The sequence below is a fragment of the Lolium perenne genome, chromosome 3 (genome assembly GCF_019359855.2).
Source record: "Lolium perenne isolate Kyuss_39 chromosome 3, Kyuss_2.0, whole genome shotgun sequence".
Taxonomy (NCBI): domain Eukaryota; kingdom Viridiplantae; phylum Streptophyta; class Magnoliopsida; order Poales; family Poaceae; genus Lolium; species Lolium perenne.
The window spans coordinates 220,680,647-220,698,937 of NC_067246.2; the positions used below are offsets into that span (position 1 = coordinate 220,680,647).

General features: G+C 47.4%; 1 protein-coding gene across 4 annotated transcripts; it reads right to left on the reverse strand.

The window, feature by feature from the left end:
- Window positions 1–357: 357 nt before the first annotated feature.
- Window positions 358–6,168, reverse strand: LOC127343435 (uncharacterized). 4 transcript variants are annotated; one of them, XM_051369569.2, is made up of 3 exons: window positions 5,921–6,167; window positions 2,355–2,425; window positions 358–2,236 (listed from the first exon to the last, which is right to left on the reverse strand). In XM_051369569.2, exon 3 carries the CDS (start codon window positions 2,106–2,108, stop codon window positions 552–554), a length of 1,557 nt encoding a protein of 518 aa, XP_051225529.1. In that variant the 5' UTR covers window positions 2,109–2,236; window positions 2,355–2,425; window positions 5,921–6,167; the 3' UTR covers window positions 358–551. The 4 variants fall into 4 exon arrangements, 3 of the variants coding, with proteins under 3 accessions (XP_051225529.1, XP_051225527.1, XP_051225528.1); XR_011755737.1 differs by lacking the exon at window positions 5,921–6,167 and adding an exon at window positions 2,508–5,910 and having other exon boundaries at window positions 2,106–2,236; XM_051369567.2 differs by having other exon boundaries at window positions 358–2,425; window positions 5,921–6,168.
- Between the last annotated feature and the right edge of the window lie 12,123 nt (window positions 6,169–18,291).

The window sequence follows — 18,291 nt, forward strand, 5'->3', positions numbered from 1 at the left end:
GCAGCCTCGAGGAGAGTGCCCAGCCGCCGTCCCCGCCGCGGCAAGAGGGAAGCCCGCCGCCGCCACGCCCCATAGCCTTTGCCCGGCGGCGCCGCCGGCAGCGGCGGCAGGATGGGACTAGGGTTTTGGAGGGTTAGGTGCGGGACGTGAGAGGAGGGTTAGGTGCGGAGCTAGAGCCCCGCTCGATGCAAACTCGGCTTAAATTTATGCCGTCTGTTTGCTTCAGCGCATTGTACAGCGTTTTCTGGCCAATTGATTCTATACGCGGACTAAATGCATCGGCCGGTTGGAGTTGGCCTAACCGAGGGAGTGTATCATGACAAAATGTCAAACTTTTATTGCAAACGAGAATTTCCAGTCTGTTTTAGGGCGCATAAAAGCATTTATAATGATTTTTTAGCACATAGTACTGAAGCTTGTATAAAAACTTCACACTTCAATCAATTATTGAAGCCACAAACGCGAACAGAAGAGGAGTAATCGAATGAAGAACGGAGGAGTTTGTACTCTACAGGGCTTGTATTGGATATGATGCGTTGGATATGATGCTATTATCTTGGTGTAGGATTTCTGAAGACGTATGCTATCGTCCCTCTTTGATTGGCATTGGTAAGCTGCACCTTGATCACCTCAGCATCTCCCAAAAAGTTGTGGCTCAAGAACAGCCAGGCGAAGGTGATAAGCTCCCCTCCTCTGGCCAGGTGCGCCGCGTGCATCTCTGGCCGGGACTTGGCCGCGGCATAGATGATCAGCTTCGTCCATATGTCTACCAACTCCTGCAGTGTTTCCATGCTTGGCTCGATGCTGAAGTAACCTTCAGAATCCTGCTGCTCATCTATGAGATGTGGAAACAAGTGTACCATTTTCTCCAGTGTAAATAGAGCGCTGTCATTGAGCGGCAACATGGAAGGGTGGGTAACCAAAAGGTATGCCATGTAGTTAGATAGTTTCCGGCATACCTCCACCATGACACTGCAGCTGGTACCTGTGGCCGTCTCCATGTCCGAAGGAGGATGAAGAGGATATTTTATCAAGTGTGCCTCTGTGATAAAATGCACTAAAGCAACCTTCCCACCAAAATCTTCACGAATATCTTGTAGCTCTTGCACTATGCCGCCAAGTTTTGGCCACTGCCGGGGAACTCTGCTGATTTCAGCATGGAAGTCAGTAATTCCCCTAACAACACACTCCATCGTCTCCTTATCTGCCTGCACGTGCTCGGTGTCTAACAACCTGCTAATCCAGAACAATATTTTATCCTCTTTGACACCAACCAAATTCACCAAGCTTTTGATAACGGTTGTCATCGCTCGTCTACTATATGACCTTGGCTGGTTGCTGCTTGCATCTAACCACCTGTGGAAGTTGTACTGCCCTATTGAATTCAGATATGGCTTCCTCTCTGGCCATCCAATGCCACTGCACAAGAGAAACCAGGACAAGCTTGCAAGCAGGGTGCACCTTCGCACCTTCAACCACGCCCAGGACCATGGTGACATTATCAAAATAAACATTGCACATACCTCCAATAAAAAACATCCTACGAAGAGTGACCAGGTGATTGCAATGTCCGCTCTACTGTACCTCCGTGTGTCGCTCGTGAGGAAGAGCGCCAAGGCAATCATAATAGATACCTGAGAGATGCATCGCAATATGATGCCACTCCTTGTTCTGAGCACACATGACTTAGTATACAGATCATCGTACATCATGCCAAGCTCGAGCCTCATCCGCTTCACCCAATTGCTTGGGTTTTCTTGGATAGTTGTACCACTATCACCTGATCGTGCTGTAAAGATTCGAAAGACACGTGGCATACGATGCAGGGCAGCGCACACAATGTGAGAATAGGGATCCTCGGCAACCTCCCCCGGCACCTGTTGCTTGTACTGTTGTCCAGTGGAACCCTCGAAGCTTTCAAAGCTCCCACACTTGAGAGACCATATCCTTTCTCCATACTTGATAATTCCAGTAGCAAACACAAAGACATCTGAAACTAGAAGCTCCACGTCGTGTTTGTCAATGGACTTCCAGAAAACATATAAAGCTAGGACAACTTGCATAAACAGAGTCAATAAATGCCTCAACCACAACTTGTTGTCCTCCATGGCGAAAGCAGTAATGGTGTCCTGTCCACCAAGATGGATGAGAAGAAATGGTGCCCAGAAGAAAGATAGTCCAGTGGTCGCGTCCTCATGGCGTGAGAGGTAGCCCAGGGTGTAAACTGCTACTAAGTCTGCGCCCAGATAAGCTATCCAAGTGAGGAACCTAAGAAACGAGTTGAGGCTACGCCTCCGAAGGCTGCCAGCGAAGAAGAGGAACATTTGTAGCATGAAGCTGAGGAGAACAAGCACCTGGATTTCCCACTCGTAAAATAGTTCCTTGATACTCCCCATCTCGATTTCCTGTGTCTCGGACCACGTACCTGTTTGATACAATTGGTTAAATAATTCAGTACCATATTTTTCTTTTTGCCGAAGCAATCAGAAGCTTTTAGTATGACACACCTGCAAAATAGCAAGAATCCTTTCTCTCTAGTATGCTACTGCTACCACTTGAAAATAGATACCCTCCAATCCATATTACGGAGTAATTGTCGTTGATTTAGTACAACTTTGTGCATGTGCATGTGCATGTGCCGGCGTTCGCTCTCCTCTGCTGCTGGCACCTGTGGGAGCAGCGCAATGCCACTGTTTTTTGCGATGCCCGCCCCTCGCTACGGCTGCTGCTGAAAACGTGCCGCGACGATGCCCCTCTCTGGTATGGGAGATTTCCCCTGACCTACACTCCGCCGTTGAGGATTGGCACAGCTCTCTTTGTACTGAACCTGTGTGATTTTTCTCCCTCCCTCCCTCCTCTGTACCTCTCTACCTTGTTGCTGTAAAAACCTGGCGTTTATCCCTTTTTCAATATATTCAGGTGGGGAACCCCAAAAAATTCGAAAAAAAACGGTGTGCATGTGCAACAAGAAAGTAGACACAGACCATAAACTGTATATTCGGCAAGAGATAGGAGAAGAGGTCCGACGAACCGGGGTGCGAGACGCCACTACCTTGAGTCTGTTGGTGCATTTGTAGTTGTCAAAGGGAAGACCGAGGCGCGCTAGGGTGTCAGAGACTAGTAGTGCTATGGAGTAGTGGCTTATATAGACCTAACCAACTACAATATGGCACATAGGTGGAATACATACTGATACTACCCTTACAGCTAATAACCCGGCCCCTTCACCATAGTTGGCGAACGTAGGCCACACGCGGAGGCACGCGACCGTCTCTTCTCCTGAGAGCAGAGAGACGGCGGCAGATCCCCCAGCGGCCAGAGGAACGGGTGGTGCGCGGGGGAGGAGGCACGGCGAGGTAGCGGCGCTGTTCTTCGCCTCCGGTCGTTCCGTTCGACCAGGCAAGGTTCGATCGAACCAGACCAGGTGAAACGACCCGAGGGTAAAATCGTCCTAAAAGAAATGATGTGTGGGCCCAGACATGGAAAAGACGAAAAATAAATAAGCGTACGTACTTTCTAGTAATTTGAGCCAAAGTGGCACCGTATATGTGTTTTCTACTAATGTCCTGTGGCAAAAAAAACACGCTGTCGTTTAATGCATTTCTTGCTACAAGAGCAACGAGGAAAGAGGTTGTAGCTCTTGGCTCTTCGACATGGTCGTCGGGCCGGGAACAAGAGCCGGCCGTCGCCCAGTCGGAGAAGGCCACAACGGAAATTTCTTGACGCACTTGTTCCTCTAAGAGCATCCCCACTCGTTGGCGCTCCCCACGCCCAAATCCGGCGAAATTTTCGTCCGGATTGGATGAAGATTTGGCGTGGGGAGCGCCGAAGTTCCAGCCGTCCCCCCGGCAGGAAACCCCCAACCTCGACCATTTGACATATTTCAAACAAATTCAACATAAAATTTAGCAAGTTCGGCAAACAAGAGGACGAAAATTGCTGAAACAAATTCGGCGATAACAGTACAATGTTTAACAAGTGCTCAAACAAATTAAGACAGACTAGTTGGCGTCGGCGTTGGCGTTGCCTCGGAGCCTCCATATGTGCTCCACCAGATCATCTTGCAGCAGCTGGTGCATTGTAGAGTCTCGAATCTCCTGGCGCATAGCAATGAAGGCGGCCCATGATGGAGGCACCTGGTGATTAGGCTGTGCAAGAGGACCCTCTCTCTCATATGGTGCTTCTTGCTCAGCCAGAGGAACCGGATGCTTTCGCTCATCTTCAATAATCATGTTGTGTAGGCACACACAGCAGTTCATCACCTCCCACATCTGATCTTTGGACCAAGTCATAGCGGGGAACCGGACGACAGCAAATCTCTGCTGTAGGACACCAAATGCTCGCTCGACGTCTTTTCGGCAAGCTTCTTGTTTCTTGACAAACTCGCAAAGTTTGGGGGTGCTAGGGTTGGAGATCGTCTTCACAAATGTTGCCCACTTTGGATAGATACCGTCTGCAAGGTAGTATCCTTTGTTGTAGTGCCGACCATTGATCACATAGTCCACCGGGGGAGCATGACCCTCAACGAGCTTGGAAAAGACCGGGGAGCAGTTTAGGACGTTGATGTCATTGTTGGATCCAGGCATACCAAAGAAAGAGTGCCAAATCCAAAGATCATGGGTAGCCACTGCTTCAAGTATCACAGTGCAGCCTTTTTTGTGACCCTTGTACATTCCCTGCCACGCAAACGGACAGTTCTTCCATTGCCAATGCATGCAGTCAATGCTTCCAAGCATCCCTGGAAAACCTCTAGCTTCATTTGTTGCAAGGATCCTCCGAGTGTCTTCGACAGTGGGTGATCTCAAGAAAAAGTCCCCGAACACTGCTATGACGGCCCTGCAGAACCGGTAGAAACAATCAAGGGCGGTGGACTCCGCCATCCGAAGATAGTCATCTGCAGTATCACCGGGAGCTCCATACGCCAGCATCCTCATAGCCACTGTGCACTTCTGCAGTGACGAAAATCCAACCAAACCAGTGCAATCCGCCTTGCATCTGAAGTAGGGATCAAAGTGGCGGATGGCATACACAATTTGCAGAAATAGCTTTCTGCTCATCCTGAAACGACGCCGGAAAACAGTCTCACCGTGCAATGGATTGTCGGCGAAGTAGTCGGCGTACAACATGCAGTAGCCCTCCATTCGCTGTCTCGGCTTGCACTTCCGGCGACCTCGTGCCGACCCACCACGCCGACGAGTTGCCAGTCCGGCGTACATGCTTGCCAAGCAACCAAGGATCATCATGTGCTCGTCGTCTTGGGCGGCTGCTGCCATCTCTTCTTGCATAAGCTCGACGAACATCTGCTCCTCCTCTTCGTCCGAGTCCATGGCCGGCGAGGCAAATGGACGAACACCTGACGGGCGTGGTCGAGGCAACCCGAGCCGCGAGCGACGACGAGCAAGCAGGCCGGAAAACAGGCCGGCGGAAGAGCAGCCAGATAGGCCGTCGTCCAAACACGGCGGAATATAGGCAGGTGGGGAAGGAGTGGCGGCGCAATCTGGGCAACAAGCCGGCGGGGTGGTGCCGGCGGCGAGAGAGATACGAGGGGTGGGGGAGATTTTGAGCGACGTGGCGGTGGGGTTCGTGCGTCGAGTCACCGACAGATCGGGCCCTTCCCCGCTTTTCACTCGTCCGGAGTCCCCGAGAGCTCCCCGGGGGGCCGGGGGGGGGCGTGGGATCGCCGGATGAATTTAGGCCCAAATCCGGACGAAAACGAGGAACCGGGGGCGCGACTGGGCCGAATTTCGCCGTCCGGATGGAAAAAACGCTCGCCGGGGGCCTCCTCGGGGGGACGAGTGGAGATGCTCTAACCGTTCTAAAGAAAGAAAAGAAAAACGTGTTCCTCTGGCCAAAAGCATTAAGCAGAGTGGATCTTAGGGAGGAGCAGCAGTAGCAAATGATGAGTCGGGCGAGGCCTAACCTGAAGAGCAGATGGGTGAGACGCTCCGGCTGGAGCTCAATGCCGGCGGCCACTGGTCCGGGTGGACGGCGAGTGCGGAACGGGAGGTGAAGCTGGCTGTCTCTTGGAGGAAGCCAGATCTAGACGGGACGGGAGAAGGCAGACTGGACCGTCCTCTCGCTGTATATGCGTCTCAGTAAAGCGGAAATGGATTTTCAGGCATGGGACCGGTTACCTATGGAAATGGAGCCTCCTTGCTTTGCTATGGACATACAAACGACGTAAGGCCTTTCACAATGGTGAGGGAATTGTAGATTGCATCACCTTCTACTCTATATGTTGCACAAAATACCATTTAGATAGATTTTTTGCGGTTTTCACTATGTATTGTTCTAATCTGTTGCGATTTTCATCACTTGGTAATTTAATCAACCAATTAGGCTGGTTAACTGCAAAACAATAGTTGGATCTCGCATCTTAATGCCTGAATAAATGTACAAAAAAATTAAAACTTAAAATATCCAAAAAAAAATCTCAAGAAATCATGTTTTTTATGCACTCTAGAATGTTATAGACTATATTCAATAAGTATCATCAAACTTTTTACTTTAAAATCTACTCATATATTTTAACATAAATACTTGTATCTCACTAAAAAGATCATAGTAAAATGTTATGCTTAATAAAATTATGTTCTTCATAGATGGTTTACAGGGTGTGATTTACCTATTCATAAATTATATTATTCATACATAAGTTATACACTATAATTAATCGACAGAAAATTCATGAGCTCTAAATGAAAATATATTTTTCTATGATTTGTTTAACATGTCACTAGTAATTGATTCTTAAAACAATATAAGCTATTTTTAAGAAACCATCGAAGCTTCATGTACTATTGTGGCTCAATACTGTGTCCAGCTCCCCGATGCCGTCTCTCAGGTAAAGGTGGAGCACATGTACTATTGTGACATGATCTTGAAAGAAACCACAGACTGAATGGCTACGTCTTTGGCATCAGCATTGGTGTTGGGACCCGTTCTTCTAGATTTATCAGTTTCCTCGGTTCTATAATATTCGAGGCGGTGCCCACCGCGATGGTGGGAACTTTGAACTATACTATTTAAAAACGACGAGTCGATTTTGATTTACATTTTTATTTAAAAAAAAAACGTGACACGTCTGGGTGTCGCGGCTAGAAATGACTGCACCTCAAAGGCGGCGCCATTGGACGAACGTCCCCCAATCTGACATATCCGGTGATTTGATCGCACGCCATTTACGGGACGCTACTAGAGATGATTTTTTTGGACTTTTTAAGGTCTAACTTCTTTGTACATTTAGGGTCCGTTTGGTTGATGGACAAGCATGTATGGGATGGGATGGATCGGATTTGGTGGATGGGATGGTCCCAATTAAAGTGATCCCTTGTTTTGTTTGGTTCCAAGAATTTAAGGGACGGGATGGAATGTGATTAGCTTATAATTTTCAATAACAGTGGGTTAACAAGGCAAATTGCAATTAGCAAAAAAGGGAACGATGGAGGTCGACACGGGCGACATCAAGCGCATGCCTGCCCACGCCGCCGCGATGCGCGAGGTGGCGGGCCTCGCCGGCGGCCTCCCCAAGCCGCCAGGACGCGCGAGGTGGTGGGCCTCGCCGGCGGCCTCCCCACGCCGCCACGACGCGCGAAGTGGCTGGCCTCGCCGGCGGCATCCCCACGCCGCCACGATACGCGAGGTGGCGGGCCTCGCCGGCGGTATCCCCACACCGCCAGGATGCGCGAGGTGGCTGGCCTCGCCGGCGGCCTCCCCAAGCCGCCAGGACGCGCGAGGTGGCGGGCCTCGCCGACGGCCTCCCCATGCCGCCACGACGCGCGAGGTTGTTGGCCTTGCCGACGACCTCCCCACGCAGCCACGACGCACGAGGTTGCCGGCCTCGCCAGCGGCCTCGACGGGGTGGCTCTGGGAGATGAGGAGGCGCAGTGAGATCCGATGGGGCGGCGGCGCAGTGAGATCCGATGGGGCAGCGGCGGTTAACTCCGATGGGCGGATTAGTGCCAGGAAGAGAGGTTAGGAAGCGGTCCACAAATTAGAAAAACATGGATGAGGAGATCCGGTCAATTTGGAGGGATCACTTGATTCAGCATCTTTTGGGTATATTCTGTTGGGTGGATGGTACCATCCCTCATAATTTACAACCAAACGCGTGCAAAATTAGAGCCATCCCATCCCATCCCTCTTTTGGTCTGCAACCAAACGGACCCTTATTCATGCATGGACATGCTAGACCCAACTACCGTTTTTCCATCAAATGGGCTAATTGGTTGATTAGATGACCAAGTGATGAAAACCGCAACAGATTAAAGCAGTAAGTGGTGGAAACCGCAAAAAAATATTTCAAGTAGTGTTTTGTGCAGCATATGGAGCAGAAGGTGGTGGAATATGCAACTCCCTCCACGGTAGTCTCTTAGTATGGTATCATAGCAAAAATGCAAAATGCTTATGTGGCATTATAGTTAATGAGTTGAGAGAGTGTTGTTGTATCTTAGCTCAGATACAACCTTTACACGGAGTCATATGCAAAAGCAATTTCTAGACCAAAATCATTAAATTAGGATACAACTCTAAGAAACAATGCATTGTGGTGATTGTTTCTTAGACATCTATGTGAAAGGCCTAAGGCCGTCTACCATGCGTCAATTCTAAAGGTGGTATCTTGCTAAGAGCAAGTACAATAGTTGGCTATAATGTATTCCACATTAACAAAATTCTAGGTGCAGAAAAGAGAAAGGAGAAAAAGAAGAGAGCCGACGCTACATCTACAGCCGGGCTACATGCAACAACCGAGAAATTACAGCTTGCTTGTGAGCGTTTTGGCTGGCTTTCTCTTCCATGTAGTCTTGCATGTGCATGCAAGCATTGAATAGCATATCTGAAAGTGCATAGAGCCCCCATGTGTGGTTTTGGTAATTAATGACAATCCTTATGGACTAATGGTTGCATTGAGTTATATGTGTAGGAGTTGTCCATAGGCAATGCTTGAACCATAAGTTGGCGTCAAGGTTGCAATATGAAGAAATAAGGTGCAAGTTCAAGATGAGTCAACTCGAAGAGCTCACTACTTGAAGCTTGCCATCCATATATGTTCATGGATATGTGAGGTTGCACCGAAGAAGAAGCTCATCCATAATGGAGTATGGGGGAGCAATCCGCAAGATCTCATCTTCATCAAGCCAGCACAATCAAGAACGGTGTTTCATCATGTTGCGGTCAAGATCATCATCATCGAGCACAAATGGAAGGCGCAAGGTTAAGGTTTGCTCTTGATAGGGTTTCTTTCTTACCGGTCTCGTGGTTTAGTTGGGAGACCGGTTTATAGGATAATGGTCATTCTATCAAGGGGCTCTCGAGTGAGTAACTTGGTCGTATCGCTCGGAGTGCGGTCAAACCTTTGCATCCTTGCATCATCTTTCTTGGTTGTTATTTGGATCTTTTCCATGTGATGTTTTAGAGCTTCTGATTATTTCCATGATAAGCTCTAGCTCATCGAAAATGGATTCCGCGTATATCACTTGTTGTGTTTTCGACATTGGAGTTTTTCGCGGTTCTCCGGGTTTAGAGGGTTCACTCTAAAAATTATAGAAAATCATCCCCCACTAGTTTTTCACTTGTTGTAGGGATAGCACTTGTCGACCTCTTTCCAACAAAATTGGTTTCGTCTCGTTTGGTTTCTCCAATCACAAGATATTTGCATTTCAAATCTGAATTTAAAAGGAAGAAAAAAAACGAATGGGGAGGAGGGGCCAGCAGCTGGAGCCTCCACCCTTTCCCTAGCCGGAGCCTCCACCCAGCCCATGGCTGGAGCCTCCAGGCAAGGTACCGCTCGCGGTACCCAGCCCACGGCTGGAGCCTCCAGGTGACAAGGGATTAACTTGTCAATGCCTACGGATTGTAGACTAGGGTTTCGTTGGATGTAGAGGGCAAGTAGATCTCGAAGGTTTCAGCCGAAAGTGCTCGACAATGTAAAAACTAGGGTTGTGTTGACAGTAGATTCGATCCTTTCTTTGTCCCTCGACCCCCCCTTATATAGGAGGTGGAGTCGAGGGTTTCGTAATACACAAGTTTACAGAATCCGGGAGGGTTTCTGACCCGTCCCGCAAGATTACAAACGATGACTTCTATTACAAACTTTCCTTAATAATATCTTGGGCTTCCGAATCTTCTTATTCTTCGGGTCGTGGGCCTTCATTAAACCCCGGGTACCACTTTCGGCAGGCCCATTGGGTGTGCCTATGTCAGTAGCCCCCGAGATTTTGCTTGAATCGCAGAGTCAGGGAAAATCTCCACTTTTATATTTATTCGACAACTCTGAATTTTCGCACATATCTTTGCATACAACTTTCTATATTGTACAGGGATAATGGTAGTTGGGGCTAGTTCATCTGACGGATCAGGTACTAGTTAACTGCTCTAGTGGCAATCCGCAAAAACCTACTTCAAGATCACGTCCCTGGACATGATCTCGGGATACTGGTGTAAACTTCGACAGGTGCCGCTTAAGGTCTTACCATTCTGTCGAGTCCCAGTCATATTTATCGGGTACCTAACGCGTCCGTTAGGATTTTTCTTCGTATCTGTTGATACGGAAAAAAGTAGCAAACCGACGTCAGAGACGGCGCCACGCCGCACAGAACGGATCTGGGGTCTTACCTTCGCAAATTCTGCGGCATTCAGAGATTTATTCGCAACTTCGGCGCTCTGAGAATATATTGTCGAGTGCTTATTCGGCTGTTGGAATAGCACATTTTATTGAGTCAACGGATGACTTATATTGCTTTCCCGATGGGAGTATATGTAGAGTTATTTTAACTCGAAATATACTCTCTTATTCTTCTATCTTCTTTTTTTTATAATTTCATCGGGCACACGAACAGCGTTCCCGATGGGAGTAGCCCCCGAGGCTACAGCCAAGGACTTGTGCTTGGTTGTAGGCTCCAAAAATTAATACCATCTGTCGATATATTGTTACTTTCTCTCGAACTTCTCATATCTATCGGGTGCGCGACCAGCGCTCCCGATGGGAGTAGCCCCCGAGGCTATGAACAAATACTTGTATTTGATCATAGACTCTTGCCATTTCTATTTTGTCTTTCTCAAACTTTTCATTTTTTTCTAAAGTAGCCCCCGAGCATTTGGGCAAAAACTTGTATTTGATCAAAGGCTCCCGAAATAATCAATAATCTTTCGCTGTCGAAATGTTTTGTCATGCGTCTTTGTTGAAATTTTCTCTTTTTACGGTGACATCATTGCTGACGATAACCACGATTACTGTATTGGGAACATGCGAGAACCGCTTCTCTCTCTGCCTTGTGGGTCCAATTTTCCTATCCAATTGACACGTCGTGCAGGTGGGGGACACACGTCGTCCGTTTTTTCCGGCACACGCATTGTGCCGCCTGTCTCTTCATTTCTTAGTAAAAGTCCGCTTTTACCCTTTGTCCACGTGTAGTCCATCTACCCCACAATTTCCTTCATCCAACGGTTGCGCCGATTCGCTGCACCTCTACTTAGGTCCATCTTCTTCTTCCTCTGGCACTTTTGCTCACGCCGCACCTTTGTTCTTTCTTTACGAAAATTCCCCGCTGCGCCCAGATCTCTTTGTGCTCCTTCGCCCTTGCGCTCTTCTACTCCACGCTTGTTGATGCCGCCGCGCAAACTCATCAGGCACAGTACTCCAGAATCACAGATGGCTACGGAAAATCTGGGGAACTTGGAGTGGGAGAGATCCAAAATCTCTCAACAGGATATCAATATGCTGAAGAAGCTTGGCATCAGCGGGAAACAAGACGCGCTGCGCTTCCCCAAGGAAGAAAGCTACCCAGCTCCGCCAATGCAATATCGGGTTAGTTTTGTCGACCACCTTATCCGTGGTCTTTCCACCCCCATCCATGATTTTCTTCGTGGGTTGCTTTTCATGTATGGACTGCAACTTCACCATCTTACTCCCAACTCCATTCTCCACATTTCTATCTTTATCACATTGTGTGAAGCTTTCCTTGAGATCCAGCCTAACTGGTCCCTATGGAAACGTATCTTTTTCTGTCGCCGTAATGGCTCTCCCAACGTCGCCTATAACATAGGCGGCGTTGTGATATGCGTCCGCCCTGACGTTGAATACTTTGACGTCAAATTCCCTGATTCAGTTCAAGGGTGGCGCAAAAAATGGCTGTACATCCACGAGGAGAATCATGGCTCTGTTGAAGACAACATCCCTCCTTTTGATGGTGCCGAAAAAATCTGTCGTCGCCGATCCTGGGATGCCGAGGCTACCGACGAAGAAAAGACGGCGACAGAAGCATTGATGACCCGTATCCACGATCTGCAAAACACCCGTGGCAAAGAATTGTCGGGTATCCAGATCACAGCGTATTTCCTTAGAATCAGAGTGCAGCCTCTTCAGGCTCGCAAAAATCCCCTCTGGAAGTATACTGGCGACGATGATGTGGATCATTTGTCGGTAGATTTATCGGTTAAAGATTTAGAAAAACTTGTCCGAAAAATCTCTTCTCTCAGCAAGAAAGATCCTGTCCCTTCTTCTTGTCGCGTAAAACCTTACAGCGCCACCAATGCGCTTCCCAAGGTACCCTTTGCCGACTTTCTCATATTTATTTGACATCCTTTTCATAACTCTTTTATTGGCATCTCATTTTTTTATAGAATCATCCAAGCCTTGTCTCTCTTCCTCCCCTTCCTGAGGGCGGAGAAGTCGAAGAACGAGCCGTTGTTACTGATGACAACCAAGATGCTCCTTCCTTTGAGAATGAACCCGCAGGTTCTCGAAAATCTGCGGGATCCTCTGAAAAAGAGGCTGCCTCTGAAGCTACCGCATCGGCACAATCTCCTCCTCCTGCTGTTTCTCCAAAGAACAAAAGGAAAAGGGCAGACGTCGAAGAAAAGACAGACGTCAAAAATTCCGGCACTTCCAAAGCCAAAGAACCTGCTCCTTCACGTCAGAAGGCAGCTTTCGATCCATACCTTGACGCCCTCATTAGTTCGTAAGTTATTCCGTGGCTCTCGCTGTTTTAATTCTTGAAAGTTTTCGTCTATATACCTTCTTATACTTCTGCAATGTAATTGCAGTGGTGATGAGGAAGAAGTGCCAGCTATTGATGCGCCTACTCGAACGAGTACGTCACATACTCTAGTTGTTTCTGAAGTGCCAGTTGAAGGAGAAGAATCTTCGCCTCCTCAACAAAACATCGACGCACCTATTCCTCCTGCAAGCCCTCTCGTCCCTTCTCCAAAAAGGGCAAGGGTTGAAACAATCATGGAGCCTACCTTGCAATTGGGTAGCTCCTCGACTCCTCTTTTGGATGACGTAATTCCTCAACTGTTTTCTGACGTTGTCGATGATTTCATTAGTTGCTTCTTTTTGATATTGTGCTATCGCACTCTTTTTTTCTTACCGACGTTTTCTTTCTCTATCTTTCTTGTAATAGCCTTTGATTAAGGAATTCATCCGCTTCGGTGCCCAATTCGTTGGGTACCGCGATTATGCTAGCAAAGCTGAAGGTAATGTCTTTCTGCTTCTCTTTACCCTTGCCTTCTTACTCCTTTCTTGTCATGATTTTAACAAGATTTAGCTATCTTGGCAGAAAAACTGGCGGAGGCCAACGAGCGTGCCAACACACTTGCTCAAAAATTAGAGCGAAGTGAGGAGGCTCATAAGAAGGCTGAATCAGATGCTAGTAAGGCTAGGGCAGAGGCTGACAAGGCCAAAGCCGATGCTGCTGGTGTCGAAGAACTTAGGAAGAGGCTTCACTATGCCGAGACTTCGTTGAGCGAGCATATAATCGCACAATCTGCTCGTGAAGAGGCGATTATTAAACGTTTGAAGTCGCAAAACCGTCGCTTTGTCAGTGAGTACCTGAACCATTTTGTATTCTTTGGACTTGCTTTTCTTTACTTGTTTGTTGATCAATAAATTTCTGTCTCGACAGATTCAACATCTCAGGAATTTGAACTTGAAGATCCCGACAATGATCCTCTTCTTGATACACTTGCGTTCCTTGAGTTTCATGGAACAGAAGCACGTGAAGGCATTAACCAAGCCAAGGAAGGACTGTCGCGGCTCTTCCCCTACTTCTTCCCGAAGAAAGAGGAACCCTCAACTTTTCTTGCTCTTGCCAAGTGCTTTAATCCACCAGAAGATCTTGGACTGAAGTTGCGCCAAGAAAATATGAAGGTCGCTGTTGAAAGCACTGTCGCCCTGGTTGCTGACAGTCAGCAAAACGTCGACTGGACCAAAGTTGGCGACACACAGGAGATGGAGACCACGAAGTGGCGATCACTGATCAAGGCTGCGAAGCCCAACACAAAGAAGATCCTCGCTTATCTTGGATTCAAGCCTACTCCTGCTCCTAGCTCATCAAAGCCGGAGGTCTAGTAGAATGCCTTATCTTTTCCTGTTTTTATTTTTTATTTTCTTGTTCCTTCTGAAGTTGTCACCATAGTACCTTTGGCTACCACTGTCGTAGTAGTTCTTTTGAAGATTCCCCCTGTAATATCTGTGTAAATGTCTCGAAAATCAATGGAATTCTATTTTGCGTGGTCATTGATACTGAAATTTGCTTTTTCAGTTGATTTTTGATAACTACTCCGCGAATCCTCATCCTGTCGACGCTTTTCCTGTTTCCTCCTTCTCAAAGAAAACACTTGTCGCTGATGACCTTGTCGAAAGTTCTTCAAGTAAACACTCTCCACAAGATTTGCAAGAACTTCGCCAACAACTTCAGTTCATGAAACAACAAACTCTTGCGATGATGGAACAATCTCGGAAAGCACCCGAAAGGGAAAAGATTGCCCTTCAACAGGCTAAGGAAGCCATGATTTCCAAGGAAGCTGCTATTTCGGAGGCTGAAAAAGCAACTACTCGAGAAAACTCGATGCTTGATTTGATGATTGAAGCCAGTGCGGACATGTCAGGTATGCTTTTGTAAACCCAGACTCCTTCATTATTTCTTTTTCGAGACTCTTATGCTGTCGCCGAATAGGTTCCTTTCTCGACACTGCTACAGAAGATGAAAGGGTAAATGCAAGGACAAATCTCCTTGTTAACCTTTCTCTTGAACACGGTTCTCTTTTCTGGGCCACTCCAGAACGTACCCGACAGATTGTCAGGTTTTAAGACCGTTCGTGCCAAGTTCGGGGATTTCTCGAGTTTTGTTCCAGTACTTTATCCAAGATTTTCAATGCTATGTTTCCTCGGAATGTTCAACCAAAATCTCTTCTCGAACTGATGGAGAAATTTAAGGATGTGCAAAGGATCCATGGCTTTGTAAGGGCTCAACTGATAGCTGGTGCCAAGGTTACCCTTATTATGCTTCAAATCTACCACCCAAAACTTGATATGACAAAGGTGGTGGAGACTGTGCATACTAAGCTGAGGCAACGACGAAGGGGTGTTGATAAAATCAATGCACAGATCACCCCAGTAGCCGAGGAGATAATTGATGATCTTCTTCGGATGGACGCCGACTTTTTTTAGATGGCCATTATGCCGACTTTTTGGGTGCTGGTCCCGAAGATGCCGGAGTAAATATTGACGACTTGTTGGGTCATAACTGAGTTTGTATTTGTCGATAAGATCTATATCTTTGCTGTGTGTACATTGTAAGTTGTATATACTTTTCTTCATTCAAGCCCTCGAGTGTTTCGATATTAAATCCTTCTGTTGTATGTGCAAGGTTTTAAACCAAAGCAACCGGGTTTTTGTGCTATTTTTGCGGGTACTAGCCCCCGAGTGTTTTGCTCTGTTTTGACTGCTATTTTGTATCTTTGCTTTATTTGGCGAGGTATTTGGTACCAAGGCGAAATAACTTTGTCAGCTGAACCCATCTATATTGTATATATATTGTAACTTCAGCATGTCGATGGAAAAAATATATGTCTCCACTATCTTTATTATATTGCAGCACTGCGAGCCCGCCTCATTAAAAACCTTTCCCGGCCCCACTCGGTGCCCCGAAAAAGGAAAAGAGTGCGTCTGAAAACTCGCGGGCATTTCAGTACATTGTATTTTTACAAGGAGAACTATATTTTACCGCTAAGCGTAGAAACGCCTTAGTTGTGCCACGTTCCAGGGGTTTTTCTCGGGAACCCCTGTCTTCTTCTCTTTGATCCTGTATGCTCCTCCTTCGATTATTTCCGTGACGACGTATGGGCCAAGCCAAGGTGACTCGAGTTTTTCAGTACGCTCTTGGTTGAGTCGTAAGACTAGGTCTCCCACCTGAAAGGATCTTGGTCGTAATCGTCGACTGTGCTAGTTTTTCAGGTCCTGCTGATATTTCGTTACCCTTGATAATACTTCGTCTCGAGCTTCGTCGAGTGCATCGACGTCGTCTTCCAATGCTTTCCTGGAGACTTCTTCATTATACTCCGTAACTCTCGGAGAATCGTGCTCTATTTCTATCGGCAGCACTGCCTCTGCCCCATGGACCAGGAAAAACGGAGTCGCCTGTGGCGCTGTATTTGGCGTTGTTCGGATGCTCCATAACACGCTCGGCAGCTCCTCTGGCCAAGTGTGTCGAGCTTTTTCCAGTGGCCCTAACAGACGCTTCTTGATGCCATTGCAGATGATACCGTTGGCTTTCTCGACTTGACCATTAGTTTGAGGATGCGCGACTGACGCGAAGTGCAATTTGATACCTACTTCGGCGCAATATGCCTTGAATTCCTTGGATGTGAAGTTACTGCCGTTGTCCGTGACGATGCTATGAGGTACTCCAAATCGAAAAACGATGCCCTTCACGAATTTTATTGCTGACGCTGCATCTGGTGAATTTATCGGCTTCGCATCTATCCACTTGGTGAATTTATCGACAGCGATGAGCATATACTCGTATCCTCCTGGCGAGGCTTTGTGTAACTTTCCCACCATGTCGAGGCCCCATTGAGCAAAGGGCCAAGATAAGGGTATTGGCATTAATTCCGCTGCTGGAGAGTGAGGCTTTGCGGCAAATCTCTGGCACGCATCGCAGGTTCGCACTATTTCCTTCGCATCCTCAATTGCCGTTAACCAGTAAAATCCAGCTCGAAAAACCTTGGCCGCGATGGCTCGACTACTTGCGTGATGGCCGCATACTCCTTCATGTACCTCCTTCAGGATTACTCTTCCTTCTTCGGGTGTGACGCACCTCTGTAGCACACCCAAAATACTTCGCTTATACAACTCCCCTTTGACCACGGTAAAAGCTTTAGAACGTCTAATTATCCGCCTTGCTTCAACTGGATCTTCGGGTATTGTTTTCCTAAGGATGTATGATATGTACGCTTGCATCCATGGAATTTGCACCATCATGACTAGCTCCTGTTCCTCTTCTTCTTCGTCTAGTGGTTCTTTTGCAGCACCCGAGGGTTTTGCTTCCTTTTCCTTCTTTTTTGTTTTCATCGGCTTGGTGGATCTCTCGCTTATTTCTTCCCAGAACACGCCTGGAGGAATCGCCAGACATTGCGACCCGATATTTGCAAGAACATCGGCTTCATCATTGCTCAATCTGCTGATATGATTTACCTCACATCCATCAAACAGCTTTTCTAGCTCATTATACATCTCCTTGTATGCTATCATACTTTCGTTGACTGCATCACATTGATTCATGACTTGTTGTGCCACCAATTGTGAGTCGCCAAAGATTTTCAGTCGGGTTGCACCGCAGGCTTTCGCCATCTTCATCCCATGTATAAGAGCTTCGTACTCCGCTTCGTTATTGGACGCGTTTGGGAACGTCATCCGTAAGACGTATTTTAATTTGTCGCCTTCAGGTGATATGAGGATCACGCCTGCTCCAGCTCCCTCTAATCTCTTAGATCCATCGAAGTTCATGGTCCAAGTTCTCGATAAATCCGGAGGTCCTGTATTTCGCAACTCCATCCACTCTGCGATGAAATCTGGCAAAATTTGCGACTTTATTGCCTTTCTTTTTTCATACGTGGTCCCGAGGGGAAAGTTCTATTCCCCAAAGGGAGACACGGCCTGTAGCTTCTGGATTGTTTAGTATATTGGATAGGGGAGCCTCGTTAACCACTATTATCGGATGCGCCGAAAAATAGTGCCGCAATTTTCTTGCGGTTGTAAACACTCCATATGCGAGCTTCTGGTACTGCGGGTACCGTTGTTTTGAAGGCGATAGGACTTCACTGATGAAGTATACCGGTCTCTGCACTCCGTGGAGTTTTCCTTCTTCTTCTCTTTCGACAACTAGCGCTGTGCTAACCACTTGAGGTGTAGCCTCAATGTACAACAGGAGAGGTTCCTTCTCTTTTGGTGCCACCAAGATTGGTGGTGTCGAAATTGTCCGTTTGAGATCCACGAAAGCCCTGTCTGCC

Bases quoted from the DNA above. Each gene is read 5' to 3' on its own strand.
- LOC127343435 (XM_051369567.2), bottom strand. From the start codon at position 2,396: ATGGGGAGTATCAAGGAACTATTTTACGAGTGGGAAATCCAGGTGCTT.